This window comes from Bos mutus, chromosome 11 (genome assembly GCF_027580195.1).
Source record: "Bos mutus isolate GX-2022 chromosome 11, NWIPB_WYAK_1.1, whole genome shotgun sequence".
NCBI classification, from domain to species: Eukaryota; Metazoa; Chordata; class Mammalia; order Artiodactyla; family Bovidae; genus Bos; species Bos mutus.
In genome coordinates, this window is record NC_091627.1 from 102162080 (window position 1) to 102187266 (window position 25187).

The 25187-nt window shown below is 37.1% G+C and overlaps 1 protein-coding gene across 1 annotated transcript in view; it reads left to right on the forward strand.

Annotated features, from left to right (window-relative positions):
- The window catches only part of TSGA10 (testis specific 10), a 99192-nt gene that overhangs the window by 12855 nt on the left and 61150 nt on the right, over positions 1-25187 (forward strand). The window contains exons 2-6 of the mRNA XM_070379973.1: positions 2248-2376; positions 13807-14022; positions 21833-21898; positions 23290-23457; positions 24109-24264. Of these exons, the coding sequence (XP_070236074.1) occupies positions 2248-2376; positions 13807-14022; positions 21833-21898; positions 23290-23457; positions 24109-24264 (735 nt within the window). The remainder of the gene's footprint in view (positions 1-2247; positions 2377-13806; positions 14023-21832; positions 21899-23289; positions 23458-24108; positions 24265-25187) is intronic.

The following is a 25187-nucleotide window of genomic DNA, read 5'->3' on the forward strand; positions in this document are numbered from 1 at the left end:
CCACCCCTCATTTACCCCTTTGCTGTCTATATGTTTGTTCTCTACACCTGTGTCTCTGTTTCTGCTTTACAAATAGGTTCATCTGTATGAGAAGCTTTTTCTTTTTCATGTTTTATTTATTTTTATTTTTCAGTTGTGCAACTTGTGGGCTTGCAGAATCTTAGTTCCCTGGCCAGGGATTGAATCCGAGCCCCTTGGTTGGAAATAAGCACTCGTAACCACTGGATCACCAGAAAATTCCCGCTGAGCAGTTTCTTGAAATGCAATATTTCAGATCGACTGAATTAAAAAAAAATCTGCATTTTAACAAGATTCCCAAACTATTCACGTTTACTAAAATTTGAAAAGTAGTGAGGAGTCATTTGATTGTTATACTGAGTTGCATGTTTATAACTAAGAATATGTTTTCAACAGAAACTATGTAAGAAATGGTGGTTAGGATTTCAGCCTAACCCATAAAGGCCTGAAACGATTCATAATTAGAAACGCTGTGTGGAGTCTAATGCTTACGTTCTAGGACAGGCAGGAACTGCTAGACTGGAGAACAGAAAAAGCAGATTTGTGTCTTGGTTAGAGAAAGGGAAAAAGAAAAATAAACATATCAGACTGCTACGGGCTGGTTTGCACAGGGTGTGACACAAGTTCAGTGACTGGGGATACTGATCCTGTAATTTGCCAAGAACTAGGTTCTGGAGCGCAGCATCTGTGTTGCTTTGCTTGTAGCAAATTCTTTCTTAACATAATGGCAGCCTTGATTGAGAGAACAGATTATTTCCATAAATTATACAGGTTCTAAGATACATAGTCAAGTGAAAAAAAGCACCTGCAGAGTAGTATGTATAGTATGCATGTGTGCGTTCCAAGTCACTTCATGGTGTCTGCCTGACCCTTTATGACCCTATGGACTGTGGCCTGCCAGGCTTCTCTGTCCATGGGATTCTCCAGGCAAGAACACTGGAGTGGGTTGCCATGCCCTCCTCCAGGGAATCTTTCTGACCCAGGGATCGAACCCACATCTCTTATGTCTCCTGTATTGGCAGGCGGATTCTTTACCACTAGGGCCACGTGGGAAATCCCATGTGTAGTATGCTAAAGGGGAAAATCTTTAACACTTGTTGTTTTGCCCATGTGCAAATATGTATGTAGAAAAATTCCTAGAAGTGGAATTATTTGTACAGAAGCTGTGTAGATTTGTAATGTTGCTAGATTTTACCCAGTTGTTTCCATAAATATCGTATCTATTTACACTGCTACTAGTGATATTTGAGAATGTTAAGTTATATAACCAACTTTATGATCTTTGCCAATGCGATGGTTAAAAAATGGTATTTCAGTGTTGTTTTAATTTGTATCCCTCTAAATGGTGAGATTAAATATCTTGAAATGTATTTAAAAGTCATTTCTGTGAAATATCCTGGTGCATGGGTGCATGCTCAGTCGTGTCCAGCTCTTTTTGACCCCATGAACTGTAGCCTGCCAGGCTCCTCTGTCCATGGGATTTCCCAGATAAGAATACTGGAGTGGGATGCCATTTCCTCCTCCAGGGGATCTTCCCGACACAGGGATTGAACCAGGGTCTCCTGCAATGCAGGTGGATTCTTCACCACTGAGCCACCTGGGAAGCCCCTTATTCTTGGCCAGTTTTATATTACAGTATTTCTTTTCCTTTTTTTATTTATAGGAATTATTTATATATTAGGGAAGTTAGCCCTTTGTGATATGGGTAGCAAATCTTTTTGTTAATACACAAAAACAGCAATGAACAGGTAGCTAGTGGCTGCTGTATTGAATACCATAGACCTGGAAGTTGACCATTGCTGCTGACCCTAAGGAAATGGCCACCCACTCCAGTGTTCTTGCCTGGAGAATCCCAGGGATGGGGGAGCCTGGTGGGCTGCTGTCTATGGGTTTGCACAGAGTCGGACACGACCTATGGGGTCGCACAGAGTTGGACACGACTGATGTGACTTAGCAGCAGCAGCCTGTTTCCTTATATACAGTGGGGTATGTGTTTTTTAAAAATTGTGTTCAAGATTGTAGTTCCATATATAGAAAACACATGGAAAAAGTTTTGTAATGTAGTTTTAAGAAACTAAAACCTGATGAAGTCCTTTTACCTGGTGGAACAAGGTTAAAAACATTTTTTTAATTGAATGTTACTAATTTTCAAAATTTTAATTGTTATGGGAAATCACATGGCTGTTTTAAACCTAAATGTCTCTGTATTATTCTCATTCTTTCCACCAGGTTACCACCAAAGAACATGATTTTGGTCTAGGGGCTCCAGTTTCTGAAGCTGAAAAATACCAGAATATTCTCCAGCTAGAGCAAGAAGTGAGAAATCAAGACAAATTCATCTCTACACTGAAATTACAGGTTACACTTAGTTTCTGTGCATATGTCCCTAAGTTAATTTAGGGTGGGGGCCTATATTAAAATAAGATAGAGAATAAATTCTCATTCAGTACTCATTTAAATTGTATGGGTCTAAAATCATTCCATTTTTATCTTAACCATCTTGAAAACACACAGGTTCAGAGTGAGTACAGACTGTGTGCCAGGTATTGGATCAGATGCTTTTAAGTACATAACCTCACTTCGTCATCCTGACCTTGTAAGACTGTGGTGTCACTTCCATTTTACAGATGTGGAAGCTAAAGTTCCGAGAGGTTAAAGAATTATTATATTTGACTAATGAGTGACAGAGCTAGGATTTTCCTGAACTCCCAGTGTAGCTGGAATTTGATTCCAGTTCTGTGAACTCCCAAGTTCAGTCCTGTTTCTGGTCTCCTGGTGTCTGACCTGTGGAATAGCTATTAATGAAGTGAAAAGTGTTAGTCACTTAGTCGAGGCCGATTCTTTGCAACCCCATGGACTGTGGCCCACCAGGCCCCTCTGTATATGGAATTCTCCAGACAAGAAACTGGAGGGGGTTGCCATTGCCTTCTCCAAGGGATCTTCCTGACCCAGAGATTGAACCTGGGTCTCTTGCATTGCAGATAGATTCCTTACCATTTTTCCTAGCCAACAAGGCTGTTAAAAGAAACTTCCTCTTCTAGGAAAATGGAGTAGACTTGCTTTTCCTTACTCTTTCCACTAAGTACAGCTGAAACCCTGAATATTATGTGTGAAGCAAACCTAAAAACACTTTGACAGGTGAGCAGAAGGAAGAGTTGCTAGGCATCTCAGTGCCCAGTGACTGTTAGGACGTGGTAGGAAGTTTCTGGTTTTTCTTTGTGCTCCAGGTATCCCAGGCAGAGTACTGGAAAAACTGGCAACCAGAAATAAGGGATGCAGATTAAAAAAGGTGTCAGAAAAGCCATGCCTCCTAGCCAAAGGACTAGGAAATGGGTAATCTAGCAAGGCAGATTACTCTTAGATAAGAACTGCCCACTCTTAGCAAATACCAAGGAGAAATCTAGCCCCATAAAAGCCTAGACATCCACCCTTGTCACACTATAACAAGGAGCCCACCTTGCCCCACCCTCTGCCACCCTGCCCCAGAAGGCCCCCATCCCACCACTGTTGTATCAAAGAAGGCTGAGTGGAGAACTAAGACTTTAGCGTCCATCAGGCAGTAAGGAAGTCCCCAACCCCACATTGTCAGCAGAGACCATGTGGGGAGCCAGGAAATCCACTGCCACCTGGTAGTAAGAGAAGCTTCCTTTTTCTGTTTGCTGGGGTGATATCAGAGGTGACCTAATGCAGAGTCAGAACATTTACCACCCTACAGCAGGAACAAGTCTACCCACCCACAGTGGCTGTGGGGAGCAGTAATAAGATGCCTCTCTTCCTGCTCGCTCTGGTGGTATCAGCCGAGGATGAATTCTCATCCCTGCCTAGCAGTCACAAGAAGCCCCACGTTTCCTGGGTGTTACCCGAGGCCTTATGGAGAGATTGGACTTCCGCTCCTGTCCACAGTAACAAGCCAGTGTCCCTCTTTTCCTGCTGGAGCAGTGTCACAGGAACCCTCCCAAAAGACATGAGTCGGTGTCTTAGACTACCAGACCTCAATAAAAGATAAAATCACTCCTCATCCCCCAAATCAGGATGCTGTCAACCTCTGTGAGAAAAGAGGTGTCTCTAACCCTAACCCTAACCCTAATTGGTGTCCTCACCAATGCAGAGATGAATCAGATAACAGTTATCTGACAAAGATTTTAAATTAGCCCTCAAATAAATGCTTTAACAGGCAATTTTGAGCGTGCTTGAAACAAACAGAAAATATCATCAAAGAAACAAAAGATATAAAGTATTAATAAAGTATTAAGTATTATTCCAGTGGAATTTTGGCAGCAAATAAGATGTTCTTCAATAGATGAATAGATAAACTGTGGTACACAGTAGAATATTATTCATTGATAAAGAGAAATGAGCCATCAAGCCATAAAAGACATGAAAGAACCTTGAAAGGATATTGCGAGGTGTTAAAAGCCCATCTGAAAAGATTACGTACTCTGTGACTCCAACTTCAGGACCATCTGGGAAAGACAAAGCAAAGACATTAGAAGATCACTGGTTGTCAGGGGTTTGGAGGGAGGGGTGAATGGAGCACAGTGGGTATTTAGGGCAGTATATATTCTGTATAATACAGTAACACTAGCTACATGTCACTATACATTTGTAAAAACCCACAGAATCTACAACCCAAGGAGTGGACCCTAATTAAACTCTGGACTTCAGGTAATAATAATTTATAATGTTGGTTCATCAGTTGTAACCAACGTACCACACTAAAACAAGATGTAAATAAGGGGAAATCGGGGTGAGTGGGAGAGGGGAGAAGGGTGTGTGGAAACTCTGTACTTACTGGTCAGTTTTTCTATAAACGTAAAACTGCTCTAAAAAAGTAAGGTCTGTTAAAAGAAAAAAACACATGGGAGAAAAGATTTCCAAATTATGTATCTGATAAGGAGTTAATATCCAGAGTATATAAAGAACTCCTACAACTCAGCAACAAGAAAACCCAAAACAACTCAGTTCAAAAATGGGCAAAAGACTTGAGTAGGTATTTCTCCAGAGAAGAGATACAAATGGCCATAAGCATATGAAAAGATGATCAGCATCACAGTCTTTAAGGAAATGCAAATCAAAACCACGATGAGATATCACTTCACACCAATTAGGACCACTAGTTATCATCAAAAAGCAAAAAATAACACATATTGATGAGGATGTGGAGAATCTGGAGTTATTTATGCATTGCTAATGTAAAATTGTTTAACAAAAAAGTTTGATAATTCCTCAAAAAATTAAGTATAGGATTACCATGTGATCTAGCTATTCCACTCCCAGGAATATCCTCAAACGATTAAAAGCAGGGACTTAAACAGATACTTCTATTCCAAAGTTCATGATAGCCAAAATGCAGAAAAAACCCGGATGTCCATCGACAGATGAATGCATAAACAAAGTGAGGTATATACAAGCAACGGAACTTTATTCAGCCTTAATTCAGATGGGAGACAACAAGATGGATGAGCCCTGAAAACGGCGTGCTAACTGAAGTAAGGTACAGGGCAAATATTGTATGATTCCACTTACAAGAGTTAGATTCATAGGTGATTATTTAATGGGTACAGTTTCTGTTTATGATGATGAAAAAGTCCTGGGAATTAGATATGGGACGGTCGTACTATGTTGTGAATGTACTCAATGCTACTGAATTTTACACTTAAAAATGGTTAGAGTGGTAAATTTTGGGATGTTCTATAACTGAAATTAAAAACTCAACAAACAAACATGGAGAAGAGAAGAATGAATCACTGAACATGAGAGTAGAAACAGAGAAATTACCTAATGTGAACAATAGAGAGAAAATAGATTGAAAAGAATGTGAACAAAACCTCTGGAACAGGTGGGCCTATAAGAAATGCTCTGCATTTGGATGGCTGGAGTCCCAGAAAGAGAGGTAAGAGAAGGTGGGGCTGAAAAAATATTTGAAGAAATAATGGCTAAATATTCCCCAAATTTGAAAGTGAGTGAAAACCTACTAGGGGTCTCCCAAAGAAATCTACCCTGAGACACTTCATATTCAAACTGAAAAGTAAAGACAAAAAACATCCTGAAAGAAATGAGAGAAATAATTCATAATTTATAGGGGAACACCAATTAAAATGACTGCAAATCCAAAAACATGGATATCAGAAGGAGGAAGTGGCACAACATTTTTTCAAGTGCTGGAAGAAAAGAGCTGTCAACCTAGTACATATTCTGTATTTAGAGAAGTATCTTTCACAAATGAAGGGCGAATTAAGATGTTCTCAGATGAAGAAAACTGAGTTTGTTGCCAGCAAAGCTACCCTAAAAGAATAGCTAAAGGAATTTCTCTAATGAAGAAGGAAGTGATAAAAGGTGTAGTCTTGGAAGAACAAGAGGGAAGGAAGAACAATCCATAGAGCAAAAATATGGGTAGCTCTGATAGAATTTCCTTTTCTACTTTTCTGAATTATATCTGTCAGATGTCTTTCTCAATGCATGCAAAGGGAATATTTAAGACAATTATCTTATTAATAGAGGAGGGTAAGGGACATAAAGGGAGGTAATAATTTTCACTTCACTTGAATTAGTAAAATGTAGGCTGTGATGTGTGCTCAGTCACTTAGTTATATCTGATTCTTTGCAGCCCCATGTACTCTAGCCCACCAGGCTCCTCTGTCCATGAGGAATTTTCCAGGCAAGAATACTGGAGTGGGTTGCAATTTCCTACTCCAGGGAGTCTTCCCTACCCAGAGATCGAACTCGTGTCTCTTGCATTAGTAGGTGGATTCTTTACAAATTGTACCACCTGGAAAGCCCAGAGGCTGTGATAGCTTATGAATATAAATGAAACACCTAGAGCAACAACTAAGAATCTCTACAAAGAGATATACTGAAAATTGCTATGTATAAATCAAAATGGAATTCTAAAAAATGTTCAAGTAACTCAGAGGAAAGCAGGTAAAAAAAAAAAAAAAACAGAAAATAACAAAAAAATCACACTTGAATCTTAGCATAAAAGTAAATACATTAAATATATGTAATCTAAATACACCAATTAAAAGATAGAAATTGTCACAGTAGATTAAAAAGAAACATGACCTAGCTTTATGCTGTCTGTGAGAAATTCACTTCAAATATAATGATATAGCTAGCTTGAAAGGCATTCAGACCCAAATGAAGAAATGGAACTTTCCCTGTTTACAGATGACGTGATCTTCTTGCTGGAAAATCTTATAAAATCTACAGTGTAGAAACTGGAACTAATAAACGAGTTCAAAAGATCAGAATACAAGACAAACGTATATTTGTATATTATAATTAAGTTGTAGAAATTTAAAAAAATGCAATACCATTTACAATCACTCAAATAGAAAATGTAATCTTTGGATATAAATCTAGCTAAATAAGTATGCACTTACATTCTGAAAACTATGAAATGTTAATAAGAGAAATCAGAGTAGATCTAAACAAATGTTCAGGGATTGGAAGCCTCAACCTAATAAAGATGTCAATTCTTTCCAAATTGATACACAGATTTAGTGTGATTCCCATCAAAATCCCAGGAAAAAATAATTTTGAAAAAGAACAAGGTGGAAAGAGTCATTCTCCTTGATTTTAAAACTTAATATACGGCTATAATAATCATGATTGTATGGTATTGCTAGAGTAATAGACACAGATCAATGATACAGAACAGAGAATCCAGAAATAGCCTTACACAAGTACAGCCAGATGATTTTTGGCAGAGGTACAAATACAGTCTAGGAGTAGAAGAAAGGGAGTCTTTTCAACAAAAGTTGTTGGATATCTTTTAGGGAAAAAAAAATTAGCCTAGACCTAAACCTCATACCTTACACAAAAATTAACTCAAAGTGGATCAAATGTAAAAAAAAAACTATGAAACTTTTAAAAGATAACAGGAAAAAATCTTCAGGATCTTGGACTTGCTGAAGAGTTCTTAGACAAGAGAGTAGAAATATGATTCATAAAAGAAAAAGCTGATGATTTGAATTTCATCAAGATTTAAGCCCTTTGCTCTGCAAGATCAGATCAGATCAGATCAGTCGCTCAGTCGTGTCCAGCTCTTTGTGACCCCATGAATCGCAGCACGCCAGGCCTCCCTGTCCATCACCAACTCCCGGAGTTCACTGAGACGTCCATCGAGTCAGTGATGCCATCCAGCCATCTCATCCTCTGTCGTCCCCTTCTCCTCTTGCCCCTAATCCCTCCCAGCATCAGAGTCTTTTCCAATGAGATAACTCTTTGCATGAGGTGGCCAAAGTACTGGAGTTTCAGCATTAGCATCATTCCTTCCAAAGAAATCCCAGGGCTGATCTTCAGAATGGACTAGTTGGATCTCCTTGCAGTCCAAGGGACTGTCAAGTCTTCTCCAACACCACAGTTCAAAAGCATCAATTCTTCGGCACTCAGCCTTCTTCACAGTCCAACTCTCACATCCATACATGACCACAGGAAAAACCATAGCCTTGACTAGATGAACCTTTGTTGGCAAAGTAATGTCTCTGCTTTTGAATATGGTATCTAGGTTGGTCACAACTTTCCTTCCAAGGAGTAAGCGTCTTTTAATTTCATGGCTGCAGTCACCATCTGCAGTGATTTTGGAGCCCAGAAAAATAAAGTCTGACACTGTTTCCACTGTTTCCCCATCTATTTCCCGTGAAGTGATGGGACCGGATGCCATGATCTTAGTTTTCTGAATGTTGAGCTTTAAGCCAACTTTTTCACTCTCCACTTTCACTCTCATCAAGAGGCTTTTTAGTTGCTCTGCAAAAGCCCCTGTTAATAGGATGAAAAGATAAGCCACAATCCCTGTTTCTGTCAAAGGACTCATATCGAGAACAAATGTAGAGAACTCTCAAAACCCAACAGGTAAAAAAAAGCAAGCAATCCAAGTAGAAAATGAACAAAATATATGAAGATATATTTCACAGAAAGAAATATTGTAGACAGACAAAAAGATGTTCATCTTTTCTAACAGGGAAATACAAATTAAGACCATGATGATATAACAATGCATACTGTTGAGAGCAGTTAAAATAAAAAACAGTGACAGTACGAAAAGCTGGCAAAGATGAGGATCACTCATATATTCTTGATGGCAATGGGGAATGGTATAGCCACTTTGGAAATAGTTTAGTTCTTAAAACACTAAACGTACATTACCATACAACTCAGAAACTTTTCTCTTGGGAATTTATTCCAGAGAAATGAAAATTATGTTCACTCAAAAACCTGTATACAGTTGTTCATAGCAGCTTTATTTGTTGTAGTCCCAAACTGGAAACATCTAAAATTTTGCTTAAGTGGTGAATGATTAAACAAACCACGGTAATCCATACTGTGAAATATTATTCAGCAATGACAAAGAACTATTGCTCCACATAGCAATTTAGATATCAAGGGCACTGTTTTGAGTGAAAAAACCAGTGTCAACAGATAACATACTGTGATCTGTATCACATGACTCTGTTTATGTTATGTTGTTGTTGCTAAGTTGTGTCCAACCCCAGGGGTTGCAGTGCGCCAGGCTTCCCTGTTCTTCACTGTTCTGTAGTTTGCTCAGACTCATGTCGATTGAGTCAGTGATGCCATCCAGCCAGCTCATCCTCTGTTGCCCCTCTCCTCCTGCGCTCACTCTTTCCTCGCATCAGGGTCTTTTCCAGCGTGTCGTCTCTTCACATCAGGTGACTGAAATATTGGAGCTTCAGTTTCAGCATCAATCCTTCCAGTGAATATTCAGGGTTGATTTCCTTTTGGATTGCCTGGATTAATCTCCTTGCAGTCCAAGGGACTGTCAAGAGTCTTCTCCAGCACCGTAGTTCAAAAGCTTCAATTCTTTGGCACTCAGCCTGCTTAATGGTCCAACTCTCACGTCCGTACATGACTACTGGAAAAACCATAGCTTTCACTATATGAAATTTTGCCAGCATTTATTTATGTTATCTACCTATTTATGTTGCATTCTCCAAATGACAAAATTATAGAGATTAATGATTGTTGACATTTAAGGGTGAGGAGGGAATGGCTGTGACTGTAAAGGAGTAAGGGGAGGGTGATCTTTGTGGAGATGGAATAGTTCTGTATCTTACGGAGGTGGTAGTTACAGCAGTTTACACATGATAAAATGATATAGACCAGTAGACACTGTTTCAATGTCAAATCTCTGGGTTTGATATTGTGCTGTAATTATTTAAGATGTAACTGTTGGAAAAACTGGATTAAAGGCACATGAACCTCTCTACTACCTTTGCAGCTTCCTGTGAACTTTTACTTATTTCAACTTTTTTTTTTAAATAAAACCTTTTGTTTGATTACCTGTTATCTGCCAGCAATTTTACTTGAACTTTTAGATCTTTCTAACTTTCCCTGCAAATTATAGGTATTCTCCCCATTTAATAGATGAGATTTAGGAGGAGGCTTCATTTGTTTTTTTCTGAAATCAGATGCATCTCAGGATCAAGAAAATCTGGTAAATTGCCTGAGGTCAAGTGACTAGTGAAGAACTACAGCAAGCTTTAAACCTGGCTGCCTCAGCCCAAAAGCCCATGTCCTTTCTCACATCCTCCTCTAAGTACTTGTGTCTTGGAATTAAGTAAAAGTAGGGCTTAATGTTGAGGTGAGGGAGTATTTATTTATTTATAATGCTAAATAATAATTTAGCATTATAGGCTAGATATATGATAAATGATACAGAAATGAGAGGTATGTTGATCCAGAAATTAGAAACATGAGCCCTTTAAAGTTACTTAGAATTTAGTGGAAGGGTCAGGGAAGTAAAGACATGATTATAATACATCTTATAAAAATACTAAGATAAAACTATATAAGAAGCTTTTTATATAAAGAAGAGGTTACAGATTTCTCCTCTCCAGAGGAGAGAAACCTGTAACCTCTCCTGGGGCAGTGGAAGGTTAGCAAACAGGTTTAGCATGTTCTTGTTGCTCAGAGACATGCCACCATAGAAACTGTGAACAGAGACAAAAAGACAGACAAATTGAAGTTTGTTTGATTATCCCACATCTATAGTTCAAGAAAAATACTAGTAATGAAAGTAGGTAATGAGAGTAGGGGAAAGGAAAGAAACTTAGTGCAATCATGGATGAGAAGAGCCAACAGGATATATCATTGCATGGTTTCTGTACTAGTTACTAAAGGTGAGCTGCAGGTTGTTTTATAGTTCCTAGAGGCAAAGGCAACAACGAAATTGTAGTTAAATAATTTATGGTCCAAAGGATAAAAACAAACCAGGTATACAAAGAGGTACATTTTTTCCTGAAACTGGAGACCTGAGCAAAGCTCTCCCTGAGGGTTCTGTCTTTTTTTAATTTATTGAAGTATAGTTGATTTATAATGTGTTAGCTTCTGATGTGTACAGCAAAGTGATTCAGTTATATGTATATTATTTTTCATTTTCTTTTCCATTATGGTCTATTACAGAATATTGAATATAATTCCCTGGGCTATACAGTAGGGCTTTATTATTTATCCATTCTATATCCCTGAGGATTCTTACAAAGAGGGTTCTGTAACATAGTATATAGCACTTTTCAATAAATTCCCTAATAGAGGTTTTAAAATCAGTTTAGCAAGATTGTTTCTTTTTTTTTTTAATTAATTTTTATTGGAATATAGTTGCTTTACAACGTTGTGTTAATTTCTACTATACAGCAAAATGAATCAGCCATCCATGTACATGTATCTCCTCCCTTTTGGGCTTCCTTCCAGGTCACCACAGTGCATTAAGTAGAGTCTGTGTGAGACTGTTTCTTACAGCCTGTCTAGAAGTTAGGTATATATTGAAGAGGTGGAAAGGGTTTTACAGGCAGTAGGCCTTGAATCACAAATGAAATTTGTTCGTCTTATTCTCAGTGTAATGAAGCACCATATCTCTACTGCTAAGTCACTTCAGTCGTGTCCGACTCTGTGTGACCCCATAGACGGCAGCCCACCAGGCTCCCCCGTCCCTGGGATTCTCCAGGCAACAACACTGGAGTGGGTTGCCATTTCCTTCTCCAATGCATGAAAGTGAAAAGTGAAAGGGAAGTTGCTCAGTCGTATCCAACCCTCTGCGACCCCATGGACTGCAGCCTTCCAGGCTCCTCCATCCATGGGATTTTCCAGGCAAGAGTACTGGAGTGGGGTGCCATTGCCTTCTCTAGGAATTACCTCAAATTTGCATTTTCAAAGAATTTTTAGCTGTAGTTGGGAGAAGACCAAAAAAGAAGAGAGTAGGAAGTATTGCTGCATTCAGCCGGGTTGGGATAAAAACTCAACTAAACAAATAAGTGCATTTATAGTTACCTTTTTGCTTTTTTTAAAAAAAAAAAGTTTCTTCACATTTTTTCTCATTTCCTGGGTTTGACAACTTAAATTCTTTACATGTAAATCTCACAGGTTAAGGTGCCTTGTTTTACTGTTGTTTAGTTGCTCAGTTGTGTCCGACTCTTTGCAACCCCATGCCCACCAGGCCCCTCTGTCCATGAGATTTCCCAGGCAAGAATACCAAAGTGAGAGTTGGGTTAAAATAATGACTTTTCTTATCTTCTTGAGCATAATAAACATCATTGTACTACTGCTGCTGCTGCTAAGTCACTTCAGTTGTGTCTGACTCTGTGCGACCCCAGAGATGGCAGCCCACCAGGCTCCCCTGTCCCTGGGATTCTCCAGACAAGAACACTGGAATGGGTTGCCATTTTGTACTATACTTAGTTATATGTAACTCATGACCTTTAGGATACTTCCTTATATATGTGACAAATATTACAGTTCATATTTTTAAAGAAAACTTTGTTGATTTTGATGGTTTGGAAAGAGCTGTCTCTAGTTATTTGAAAAAAGCACGGTTATAACAACAAAAAAAATAATACTAGAGCTAAGAATAATGTTAGATAAGGGGTTTAGCAATTTTAGATGTTCTTTAGAGACCAAAATTGTTTTTTCTTCTTTTTACATCTTACACCAACACAGTACCTTGGATATAGTAGGTACTCAGTAAATATTTGTTAAATATACAAGGCAGATCTTGTGGAAAAGGACCTTTGTGCCACCACTTTATCTCAGATATTTCTTTTATGGCATTTACATACTGTATATGTGTTTTCTTAAGTAAACAATACATTCTCCTTGAGCAGATACTTAACCTATCTTTGTATCTTTTGAAGTTAACAAAATTCTTAACATATTATCCTTATTCAATGAGTCTAACATATTTTTTTTCCTTTAAAGGCATTTGGATACCTTCGTGATAGAAAAGGCCCTTTTCTTCATCCATTGATGGTTTGCTAGTGGGCTGGGAAAGGAAGCTGTGGTCCTCCACTTTAGTCAGCAAATACTTGATTGATTTGGTATCAGTATTTAGCTTAGTCAAGTAAGTTACTGATATGTTCAAAAGGATTTTTTTAAAGAGTTAACATATTTTGATAACAATAATTAGAAATTTAATTCTAAAGAATGCCTAATTGGTGATTTTAATGATAATAATATAACAATAATTACTTTAAGACTGGTTCCTTGTCTGCAGATACAAGTATTTGGCAATTTTTCTAAAAAATCAACAGTAAGTTTTTTTGTTTCTAAGCTGAAAATTGTCTTGAGAGTTACAGCTATATAAACCTTAAAATATTTAGTATATATTTTTCAGATAGGTAATATAGTCACATGGTATGAAATTCAGAAAAAAGATACATAGTTAAGTTTCCCTGCCAGGGAAGCAAACCTCCCTTCCTGAATCCAGTCACCTAGTTGTTCTCAGAGGGAAGCTAAGGAAATCTTTTAATGTGATTATTTTCTTTCTCATTACAACAGATTGAAGATCTCAAACAGACAAATCATGGCTTGGAAGAATATGTTAAGAAACTCTTGGATAGTAAGGAGGTGGTAAGCAGTCGAGTAGATGATTTAACCAGCCACAATGAGCACCTTTGTCAAGAATTGATTAAAATTGACCAACTAGCAGAGCAACTAGAAAAAGAAAAAAATTTTGTCCTGGATACGGCTGACAAGGAACTTGAAGAAGCAAAGGTACTGGATTTATCACTAATCAGGTTTTTTTTTAAATTGAGGTATAATGGACATATTACATTATGTTAGTTTCAAGTGTACAACATAATGAATCGATATTTGTATGTATTGCAAAATAATCACCATAACAAGTCTAATTAACCTCCAACTAGTTACTGATCAGGATTTTAGTTCTATTTAAACATCATGCGATTAATTCAGGCTTCCTTGGTGGCTCAGTGGTGAAGAATCCACCTGCCAATGCAGGAGATGCAGGTTCAATCCCTGGGTTGAGAAGATCCCCTGGCAAGACAACCCTCTCCAGTATTCTTGCCTGGAGAATCCCATGGACAGAAGAGCCTGGCGGGCTACAGTCCATGGGGGTCAAAAAAAGAGCTGGACACAACTTAATGATTAAACAACAACAAATTATTAATGCAGTAGGAAAAGTGACATACTCATTTATATCATCTGAAGGTTTTTTAGATTTGACATTGTATTAATTGTCTATTCTAAGGATTAAATTATATTGTGTTTCATATTTTATTTAAAAAAATTTGCTCAAAAAAGTTCCTAAGTAATATGTGCTCGTGCTCAGTTGTGTCTGACTCTGCGACCCCGTGGACTGTAGCCCTCCAGGCTCCTCTGTCCATGGGATTTACCAGGCAAGAATACTAGAGTGGGTTGCCATTTCCTCCTTCAGAGGATTTCCCAACCTAGGGATTGAACCTGCAGCTCTTGCATTTCTGCATTGGCAATTGGATTCTTTACCACTGGTCACCTGGGAAGCCCAAGTAATATGTAGACACAGTAAAAACTTTAAGCAATGGGGATGTTCTATATGTAGAAGAGTTCTCTTTCTCTTTAAGCCTTTTATCTTCTGCAGAGGTATCTGCCAACAAATAGATATGTATATTTCCATTCTTCCTTTTTGTTTTCACACACACATGAAATTTATTTCACACTTAAAAAAAAGATGTTTTTTTTTAAACCACAGTTTTAAGTTTCTGTGTGGTCATATTTGTCAGTCTTGACCGACTTCTGAGTTTTGATCTTTGATGTTTTTGAGTTCCCACTCCCTTTTTAAAACATTTGAATATATTTTACCTTTTTAGAGCAGTTTTAGGTTCAGAGCAAAATGAAGCAGAAGGTAGAGAGATTTCCCATATACTCCTTGCCCCCATGTATGCCTACTGTCCCCCATTATCAGCATCCCCCAGCAAAGTGGTATATTTGTCACAGTTGATAATGAATTGACATCATGATCACCCAGAGTCCACGGTTTGCATCAAGTTTCACTCTTGATGTTGTGCAGTCTACAATTTGAACAAAAGTAAAATGACATGTATCTACCATTATAGTATAAAACAGAGTAATTTCACTGCCCTAAAAATGTTCCTCTGAAAATCTCCACCTAGTTTTGATCCTTGTTTGGGAAGGCCTTCTCACCTCAAAAACAACAAGAATATCTTCTACAGTTTTAAGAGTTTTAATACATATATTTAAAGTTTTAATCCTTCTGGAATTTCTTTTTGTTCTAGTATGAGGTAGGGTTGACTAATTCTTTCTTCAGTCGCTGATTTGAAGTGCCGTTTTAACAGCCACTAAATTCTTATCTGTGCATAGATATGTTTCTGGACTTTTTGGTTTCATTGATTCAGTTGTCATTTTCTATGCCACTACCATAGAAAATATAAAACGAAATAACTGTAGTTTTATGATTTTTTTTTACATAAAAGCATTTGTTTATTTATTTATTATTTTTTAATTTTGACCTTGCTGGGTCTTCGTAGTGGTACACGGGCTTCTCTTATTCTGGAGCATGGGTTCTAGAGCACATGGGGTCAGTAGTTGCAGTGTGTGGGCTTAGTTGCCCTCTGGCATGTGGGATCTTACTTCCCCAAATAGGGATCGAACCTGCATCCTCTGCATTGGCAGGCAGATTTTCAACCCCTGGACCACCAGGGAAGTCCCATGATATTTTGATAAACATTTTATTTCTTGATTAAATTTTGGTACCCCCATGACCTTTAGAAGCTAGGAATTTAAGCAGTATTATAAAATGAAAGTTTCATTTCTCTTTGCTGTCTAATAGGTTATAGGCAAGACACAGAGTATGTCTGAAAGCCAAAAACCAACCTGTTGAATTTTTAAGTGAAAACATGTGATTGATTTTATTAATCACTAAATTAATGAATTATGTCTGTGAGAAGATAGTTTCCCAAAGCTAATTGCTGTTGCATGTTAGTTCTTGAACATCCTTTTAATGTATTCTTGGTAGCATATGATAAAGCACTTAAATGAATAAATGATCAAGCTGTGAACATGTTATTGAAGGCATTATTTCTTATAGTAATTTGAAACATAAGAGCTAGTTATGAACACTAGGCTGGAATTTGCTTATCTGCAGTAACCTCACTTACTTAGAATGTGTAAAGGATAAGTAAGTCTGTAGAAGTAAAAAGTCTGAATAATGGAATACTCAAATACATGAAGTTTATTACACGGTCTTCTTTAATAGTGTTGCCTGGAGGAGGTCCTTAGAAGAACTACTTGAGAGAGTAGATAAGAATGATTTGATTTGTGTTTAATTTGCAATTTATCTTATAATGGTTGCTGCTGAAGTCTTTGGAGGACATTTAAAAGTAACTTAGGACTTCCCTGGTGGTCCAGTGGTTAATACTCCTAGCTTCCAAGCTGGGAGCATGGGTTTGACCCCTGGTGGGGGAACTAAGTTCTCACATGCCACGTGGCCAAAAATATAAATAAATGTAGCTTAACTATTTTAAACATTCTTAATAAATTCTTTTGTTTGTATTGTTTCTTTTAAAATAATAGTTATCCTTCATTCACAGTTTAATGGTAAATTGAGTTGTCTTAATTATAAAAATTATCAAAAAACGCTAAATTGATGTTTAATTATGTCTTTCTTGTTTTCTTCTTCAAATTTAAAATTAACAGCACTCCTTCCCAGACTGTGGGAAGCCTAGTTGGCCAAATTCTTCTATAAGGAGAATGCTTAGTTTTGAAGTATTGATTTTAAAGGGTTGTTAGAGTCTGTGTTCTAGAGAGAGACTCCTCTTTCAGAATGAACCTCCTGCTTATCAGAAAGGGAGAATTTCAGGAATGGAAGACATCTAAAATAAAAGATCTTGGATTTACCTAAAACTGAAAATATTAAATTTGTAAATGGAAATTCTGTCCATCTCAGAAGAGAGTGTTTCTAGGAAAGAGATATCCATATATGTATAATGTGGAGAGTCTGGTGTACTTGAGAATTGGAAAGCGATTTGTAGAAGAGGTGGGCTGCAGTTTTAGGGAAGAGATAACATTGTTGATACAGGGAAAGTATTAAAAAGTTAATAGAGAAAGGACAAAATGGAAATAGGTCCTTTGTGTTGGTGAAAAGATTCTGAAATGAAAGCACCATCCTCAATAAGCAAATGTTCCACGTAGAACGGGGATTAGAAACAATGCACGACCTGTGCTGGGAGTGTGAACCCAGTGCCTGTTGCCATCACCCAGTCACTGGGTGTGCAGTTTAGGCGTCCAGTCCCTGGGGGAGAGTCTTTGTCTGATTTGTGAGATGAGACTTGAAACGAGAATTTCTAATCTGACAGATGAGAATGTTTGGGTTCCTATACTGTTAAAAGATGGTGCTTTAGGTATGTGGAAGTAGAGTCTGAGCCTAAAGCTACTGTTAGTTTGTCTAGAATTGAGATAGTATTGAATTTATTTACTCAGAAGAGTTTACTGTTAGCTATGTTTTTAAAGTCCACTGAGTAACTTCTTCCATCATTTATTCCATTAAAGTGTTTTGAGGGACTTCCCTGGTGGTCCAGTGGTTAACACTCTACCTTCCAATGCAGGGGTTACAGGTTCAATCCCTGGTCTGGGAGCTAAGACCCCACATGCCCTGGGGCCAAAAATCCAAAACACGAAACAGAAGCAGTATGTAACAGATTCAGTAAAGGATTTTAAAATGGTCCACATAAAAAAAATCTTAAAAAATAAATAAAAAAATGAAATGTTTTGTTTTTTCATACAATGTATATTTTTAATTAAAAATGAGGCCATTGTTGGATAGCATGAACGATTCAATGGATATGAGTTTGAGCAAACTCCAGGAAATAGTGAAGGACAGGGAAGCCTATTATCTATAGCCATGTAACAAATTGCTGTTGAACTTTAATGACTTCAAACAACAAATATTTACATCTTACAGTTTCCAGTGCAACTTAACTGAGTAGTTCTGGCTCACCATTTCTCATGAAACTGTAATCAAGATGATGGCCGGGCTTCGGTCATGGCTTGACTGGGTACTAGTAGATTTGCTTTTAAGATGACTTATTCAGATGACTCTTGGCTTTTGACAGGAAACTTAGTTCCTTGGGCTTCCCTGGTGGCTCAGTGGTAAAGACTCCATCTGCAATGCAGGAGACTGGGGTTCAATCCCTGGGTCTGAAAGATCCCCTGGAGAAGGGAATGGCAACCCACTCCAGAATTCCTGCCACGGACAGAGGAACCTGGTAGGCTACAGTCCACAGGGTCACAAACAGTCGGACACACCTGAATGACTAACACTTTCACTTTTCACTTAGTTCCTTGCCAGGCGGACCTGTCCCTAGGTTGCTTGATATCTTCTTTGTGGCAGCTGGCTTCCTTCTGCCACAGTGATCCAAAAGAAACAAAAAGGCAGAGTTTCCAGTCTCAAAATTTACATGCTGTCACTCCCACATATCTTGTTCATCAGAAGAGAGTCCCCAAGTATGGACAACACTTAAGGGGAGGGGAATTAAGCTCCATTTTTTGAAAGCAAGAGCATCAGAATTTTGAGACATATTTTAAAGCTACCACGACCGTAAGCCTCCTTTTATCTTTTCACCTTGAGTTGTTTGTCATTCATGACTTAATGCAGTGTTTCCCAGAGTTGAACATGAGTTTCTGAAACATGAAGAAACAGAGCTACAATTTTATCATCACTAGTTTTGTCATACAATGTATATTTTTAATTAACATAGGGACATTATTAGACTGGATCTCTGGTAACTCTTGTCATTACTGTTACTTTATATGTGACTCTGTCAAAAACACTTTAGAATCTACCATGTGGAAGACAAAGTATAAAGCCTGTGTATGTGTCTAACCCGCGCCCCCAACCACACACACACTGATTCCCTCTCTCTCTCCTGCTTCATTTCTCTCTAGCACTTTCCTCTTTCCTCCCTCCCTCTGCTGTAGCCACACTGACCTCCTTACTGTTCCTTGATTTAGCAAACAGTCTTTTCCCTTTTGCTGTAGCTGTATGCTTTGTCTGGAATATTTTTCTTCGATTTTTCAATGGTTGACTCCCTCAGTGTGGACTTCCCTGATCACCCCATTTTAAATTCTGTTCTCTGTAAACACTCCCAATATCCTTAAGAATATTGCTCCTTTTTTCTAATGTACTGTGTAATTAATTTTTTAGGTTTATTTTTTGTCATCTACCAACTAGACTATAAGGTTTCCAAAGGCAAGGATCTTTGTCTATTTCATTCCCTTTTTAAAAATCTAAAGTATAGAGTAGGTGTGAGTGCTCATTAAACTTTTTATTGAATGACATAATCACTATCTGATATATACTTTACCTATTATCTTTTATTTATCTCTTTTCAACTAGAATGTTAGCTCCATGAGGGTAGAGGTTCCTGTTTTATTCCGTGCTATAACCAGCATATGAGACAATCAGACACACAGTAAGATCCTCATTAAACAGTTGTCAAGTAAATGAAGGCAGTAGCATCTTTTTATTTGGGCCAGTTATAAAAATTTTTTTCAGAGTGGAATAAGCATTAAATTTTTTGTCTTGATAAAAGTAACACATTTTTTTAAAAATAGAAGAGTATAATGAAGAAAATAATATGTACCATAATCACACCTTGCTATACCTAGACATAATCTATCTTCCTCAGTTTACATACTGTTGATTATATTCCATCTGTATTTGGGATATATATGTATACATTCATTTTTTACCAGAATGTGTCATACTGGATAAAATTTTTGGCAGTGTGTGTTTTTATACTTAATTTTTATGGACACCTTTACACATGATATGGTTTTTCCAGTGGTCATGTATGGATGTAAGAGTTGGACTGTGAGGAAAGCTGAGCGCCGAAGAATTCATGCTTTTGAACTGTGGTGTTGGAGAAGATTCTTGAGAGTCCCTTGAACTGCAAGGAGGTCCAACCAGTCCATCCTAAAGCAGATCAGTCCTGGGTATTCATTGGAAGGACTGATGCTGAAGCTGAAACTCAAATACTTTGGCCACCTCATGCAAAGAGTTGACTCATTGGAAAAAACCTTGATGCTGGGAGGGACTGGGGGCAGGAAGAGAAGGGGACGACAGAGGCTGAGATGGCTGGATGGCATCACCGACTCGATGGACATGAGTTTGAGTAAACTTGGGGAGTTGGTGATGGACAGGGAGGCCTGGCGTGCTGTGATTCATGGGGTCGCAAAGAGTCGGACACGACTGAGCAACTGAACTGAACTGAACTTACACATATGTAGACCTATGCCAACAAAGTTCCATCTAGTCAAAGCTATGGTTTTTCCAGTAGTCATGTATGGATGTGAGAGTTGGACTATAAAGAAAGCTGAGTGCCAAAGAATTGTTGCTTTTGAACTGTGGTGTTGGAGAAGATTCTTGAGAGTCCCTTGGACTTCAGGGAGATCAAACCAGGCAATCCTAAAGAAAATCAGTCCTGAATATTCATTGGAAGGACTGATGTTGAAGCTCCAATACTTTGGCCACCTAATGCGAAGAGCTGACTCATTGGAAAAGGCCCTGATGCTGGGAAAGATTGAAGGCAGGAGGAGAAGGATGACAGAGAATGAGATGATTGGATGGCATCACTGATTCAATGGACATGAGCCTGAGCAAGCTCCAGGAGTTGGTGATGGACAGGGAAGCCTGGCGTACTGCAGTCCATGGGGTCACAAAAAGTTGGACACGACTGAGTGACTGAACTTACACATAATCCAGAATAGATCCATATCTTTTTAGTGTCTAGATAGTAGTGAAAATTAAAGCATTGAAAATTATTCAAAATTATATATAAGCTTATCCAAACTGTACTTGAGTTATATTCCATACTATAACTAACCCTTTAGTATTTCATAAACTAAAATATAACTGCCAGAGAAATCTTAGAACTTTGGTCTAAAGAATAAATGAGAAGCAATAATTCCAGAAAATTCAAATTTTAATGGGAAACATTTTAGCTTGGAATAACAAAGGAGGAGGTTATGCAGAGATTTATAGCTTTGCATAAAAACATAATCACTATTCCCTAGGAATGTATAATCTAGTCATAGACTAAATATATGACCACAAGGCTGTTAAGACTGTCATAAAACTGATACAAAAAGTATTTTGTTGGTTGGATTTAATTAAACTATTAAAAGAGTTCACAGGAAAGCATAATAATTTCTGACTTGGGAAAACTTAACTTCATTCTAGTCATTCTTTTGACTTCCTTCTTCTCATCTTCAGAATTATAATTAGTATTAACATTTTCTTTCAGTTTATGAGGAGTAGTTTGACAAAATGAAATCAATTAGTATTTTATACAAAACATTAGATAATCTAAGGGAACTGCTTCATTTCATTTAGGTTCTTTTACCATCAAAAGTAGGTAAATATAAAGGAATAAATTATCTTTTCTCTCATAAAATATTTACTGTCTGCATGTTTTTAAGTGGCTTCTGTTTCTGATGCTCTCTTTCCAACAAAAGCAATTTAGACATTTTCCACCTAAATAACATTGTTTTCTGGCTTGTTTTTCAGATTGAACTCATTTGCCAGCAAAATAATATAATAGTATTGGAAGACACAATAAAAAGGCTTAGATCTGTAAGTACATTTTTCATAAATAAATGTTAAGGAATCACTTTTATTCTGTACTGCAAAAAATTATACATATGTTTTGGCTCTCATGTAATTTGTGGAAAATAAAAAGTGTTTTGTTTTCTAAAATTAGCACTCTCCCTGGTGGACAGGGGTCCTCCCATCTGTAAGAGCGATGCTGTTCTTGCTCCCTTTCCTTAGTCTGTCCTTTCTTAGAGCTGGAGAGAACTTTTGCTTGGTTTTATTAATGTCCTTAGCTGTTACTTGATTAAAATGATGTCTGTGAGTAATTTAATTCTCAAAATGTAAGTTGTATTTGTTTATACATTAACTCTCATCCCTCTTAATAATAAATATTTTATTTTATTTTGCTTTTTATTTTATTTTTTTTTGAGATTTCTAAATTTTATTTTATTTTTTAACTTTACAATATTGGATTGGTTTTGCCATATATCAAAATGAATCCGCCACAGGTATACATGTGTTCCCCATCCTGAACCCTCCTCCCTCCTCCCTCCCCATACCATCCCTCTGGGTCGTCCCATTGCACCAGCCCCAAGCATCCAGTATCGTGCATCGAACCTGGACTGGCGGCTCGTTTCATATATGATATTATACATATTTCAATGCCATTCTCCCAATTAATAATAAATATTTTAAAGTCAAATGTTGTTACTTAGTTCTGAGTAATATGTTCTCTTTAACAATGTGAAATGAAAGTCGCTCTGTTTAGGCATTTTAATGTTGTCATTTAAAATATTTGAAACACCCCCTCTAAAAGTATGTCTGTACTTTTATCCCAATAAAGTATTGGTAAATAAATGTTGTAAAACAAATGCCTCTAAATATATTAAAGTGGATGGAAATGCACTTGAAAGTGTATACAAACAGAATATCCAGCATTCATTTAATTTATTCAATTAGTTTATTTTGTTCAGTAAATTTATTAAATTAATCCAACATTCAATTAATTTATTTGTTGAACAATTATTGAATAAAATGTCAAACTATAAATAGATGCTTTAATAGTAGCATACAAGTTTCTCTAAGCAAATTTTATTTCTAGAACTTGTAACTAGATCTCTTATAAGAAACAATTCTGGCCTCTGAAATGTCTTTACTATTTTTTCTTCAAAATTATTGCATCAACATAGGGACATTTTCAGTGAAATAAAAATACAGTACATTCAGAAATCCTGGAAAAGAAAAGTATCTAACTGCTTTTAATTTTTTTCTAGCTGCTTTTTAGAAAGTATTGCTGAATTATTATTTTTTGAATTATTTCAAAATACCAAATTTATTATTTTTAAGGATCCTGTTTGCTTTCAACTTTCATTTAGAAAATGATAATATAGTTTAGCTTGAAATAATGGCCTAATTTTTTCCTCCTTGGCAAGATAATTTTAGAGACTGAAAAAGCACAAAATAAATCTCCTTCCAGACTTGATTCCTTTGTCAAAACTTTAGAAGCAGACAGAGATTACTACAAGAGTGAAGCTCAAAATTTGAGAAAGATGATCAGAAGTAGATCTAAAAGCCCACGACGCCCATCTCCATCTTCTCGGGTAAGTTTTTGGAAACTTGTAAATGTTTCGGAATTTGTTGCTGAAGCAGTGGATTTTATTTTTTGATTCACCTAATCTGGAAATAATTCCTTTTAATTTGGCATGAACTGGTGTCTCAAGGAGAATGGGAGATGGAGCTCTCTTTGGTGGCAGCATGGACCATCAAAATTGGTCCTTTATCCCCAGCATTAGTAGTGGTTGGGGGTAATCAAACAAATGTGGAGCAATTTGGGATGATGTTGTTTAAAAGAGAAGTGATTTTAAACTTTTTTTTCCATTATTTCATTATATAATTGTGTTTGCTTAACCAAAAATTGTGTGCTGCCATCACTAGGACATTTCTATTAGTGTGTGTGTGTGTGTGTGTGTTAGTTGCTCAGTCATGTCCAACTCCTTGCAACCCCATGGACTGGGGTTAGTAACATGTCAAAGAAGAATTTCACATTAAAAAAAATTTTTACTGAAGTATAGTTGATTTACAATGTTGTGTTTAATTTCACTCTGTACAGCACAGTAACTCAGTTATACATACATATTTTGTTTTTCATATTCTTTTCCATTATGGCTTATCATAGGATATTGAATGTAGTTTACCTGTGGTATACAGAAGGACCTTGTTGTTTATTCAGATTTCTCATGTAATAATTGTAGGGTACAAACTGTGATGTAGAGCTTTTGAAGACAACAAGAGACCGTGAAGAACTCAAATGCATGCTGGAAAAATATGAGCGTCATTTGGCAGAAATTCAGGGTAATGTCAAGGTTCTCACGTCTGAGAGAGACAAGACCTTTCTTCTGTATGAGCAGGTAAACTTATTTATACATAAACAAAATATGTAAATACTAGCATTCAGTTCTGCGTGCGTGTTTGTGCGTGCTCAGTCACTTCAATTGTGTCCAACTCTTTGTGACCCTGTTGACAGTAGCCCACTAGTCTCCTCTGTCCATGGGATTCTCCAGGCAAGAATACTGGAGTGGGTTGCTATTCCCTCTTCCAGGGGATCTTCCTGACCCAGGGATCGAACCCATGTCTCTTATGTCTCCTGCATTGGCAGGTGGGTTCTTTACCATTCATTCCACCTGGGAAGCCAGCATTTAATTCCTAGAGATGGGTAAATTCTTTAAGTTCTGTGAGAATACTTAAATCTATTAATCAAATTAACATTTGAGAATTACCTTTGTTCTTATGATGTTCTTAATGAAATATAAAGTATTTGTGTATGTGTACACACACATGTTATCCTCATATCCTAGGAAGATGATATACATGCATAGAAATAGCCTGATTTTTGGAATAAGAAATGAGAAAAGTAACTGGATACAGTGAGTTCACAGTGAAAAGATTTGGATTTGGAGGTTAAAAAATATTAACACATTGCTTGTGGTATATTGTCAATCACTTTAGGAATTGCCATAAAATTTGTTTAATTTCAGAGAGTAAAATCAATTTGTCATTTATCTGTATTTTTAGTTTATGATTGTACAACCCTTATTAAACAAATAGCTTCTTTACTCAATTAAACCCCATATGTCACCAACATAATTTTTTCAAAAATATCAAATTTTATTAAGAGTTGCAGCTACTAAGTATAAGGTTCTGGGCTTGTTACTCTAAACGATAGAAAAAATAAGACACTGTTTCCTATGTTTACATTCTAGTTAGGAAGAGAAGTATATTGTGTTGTATCTATTTTTTGTTATTTTAGCATAAGTAGTCTAGAAGATATTAT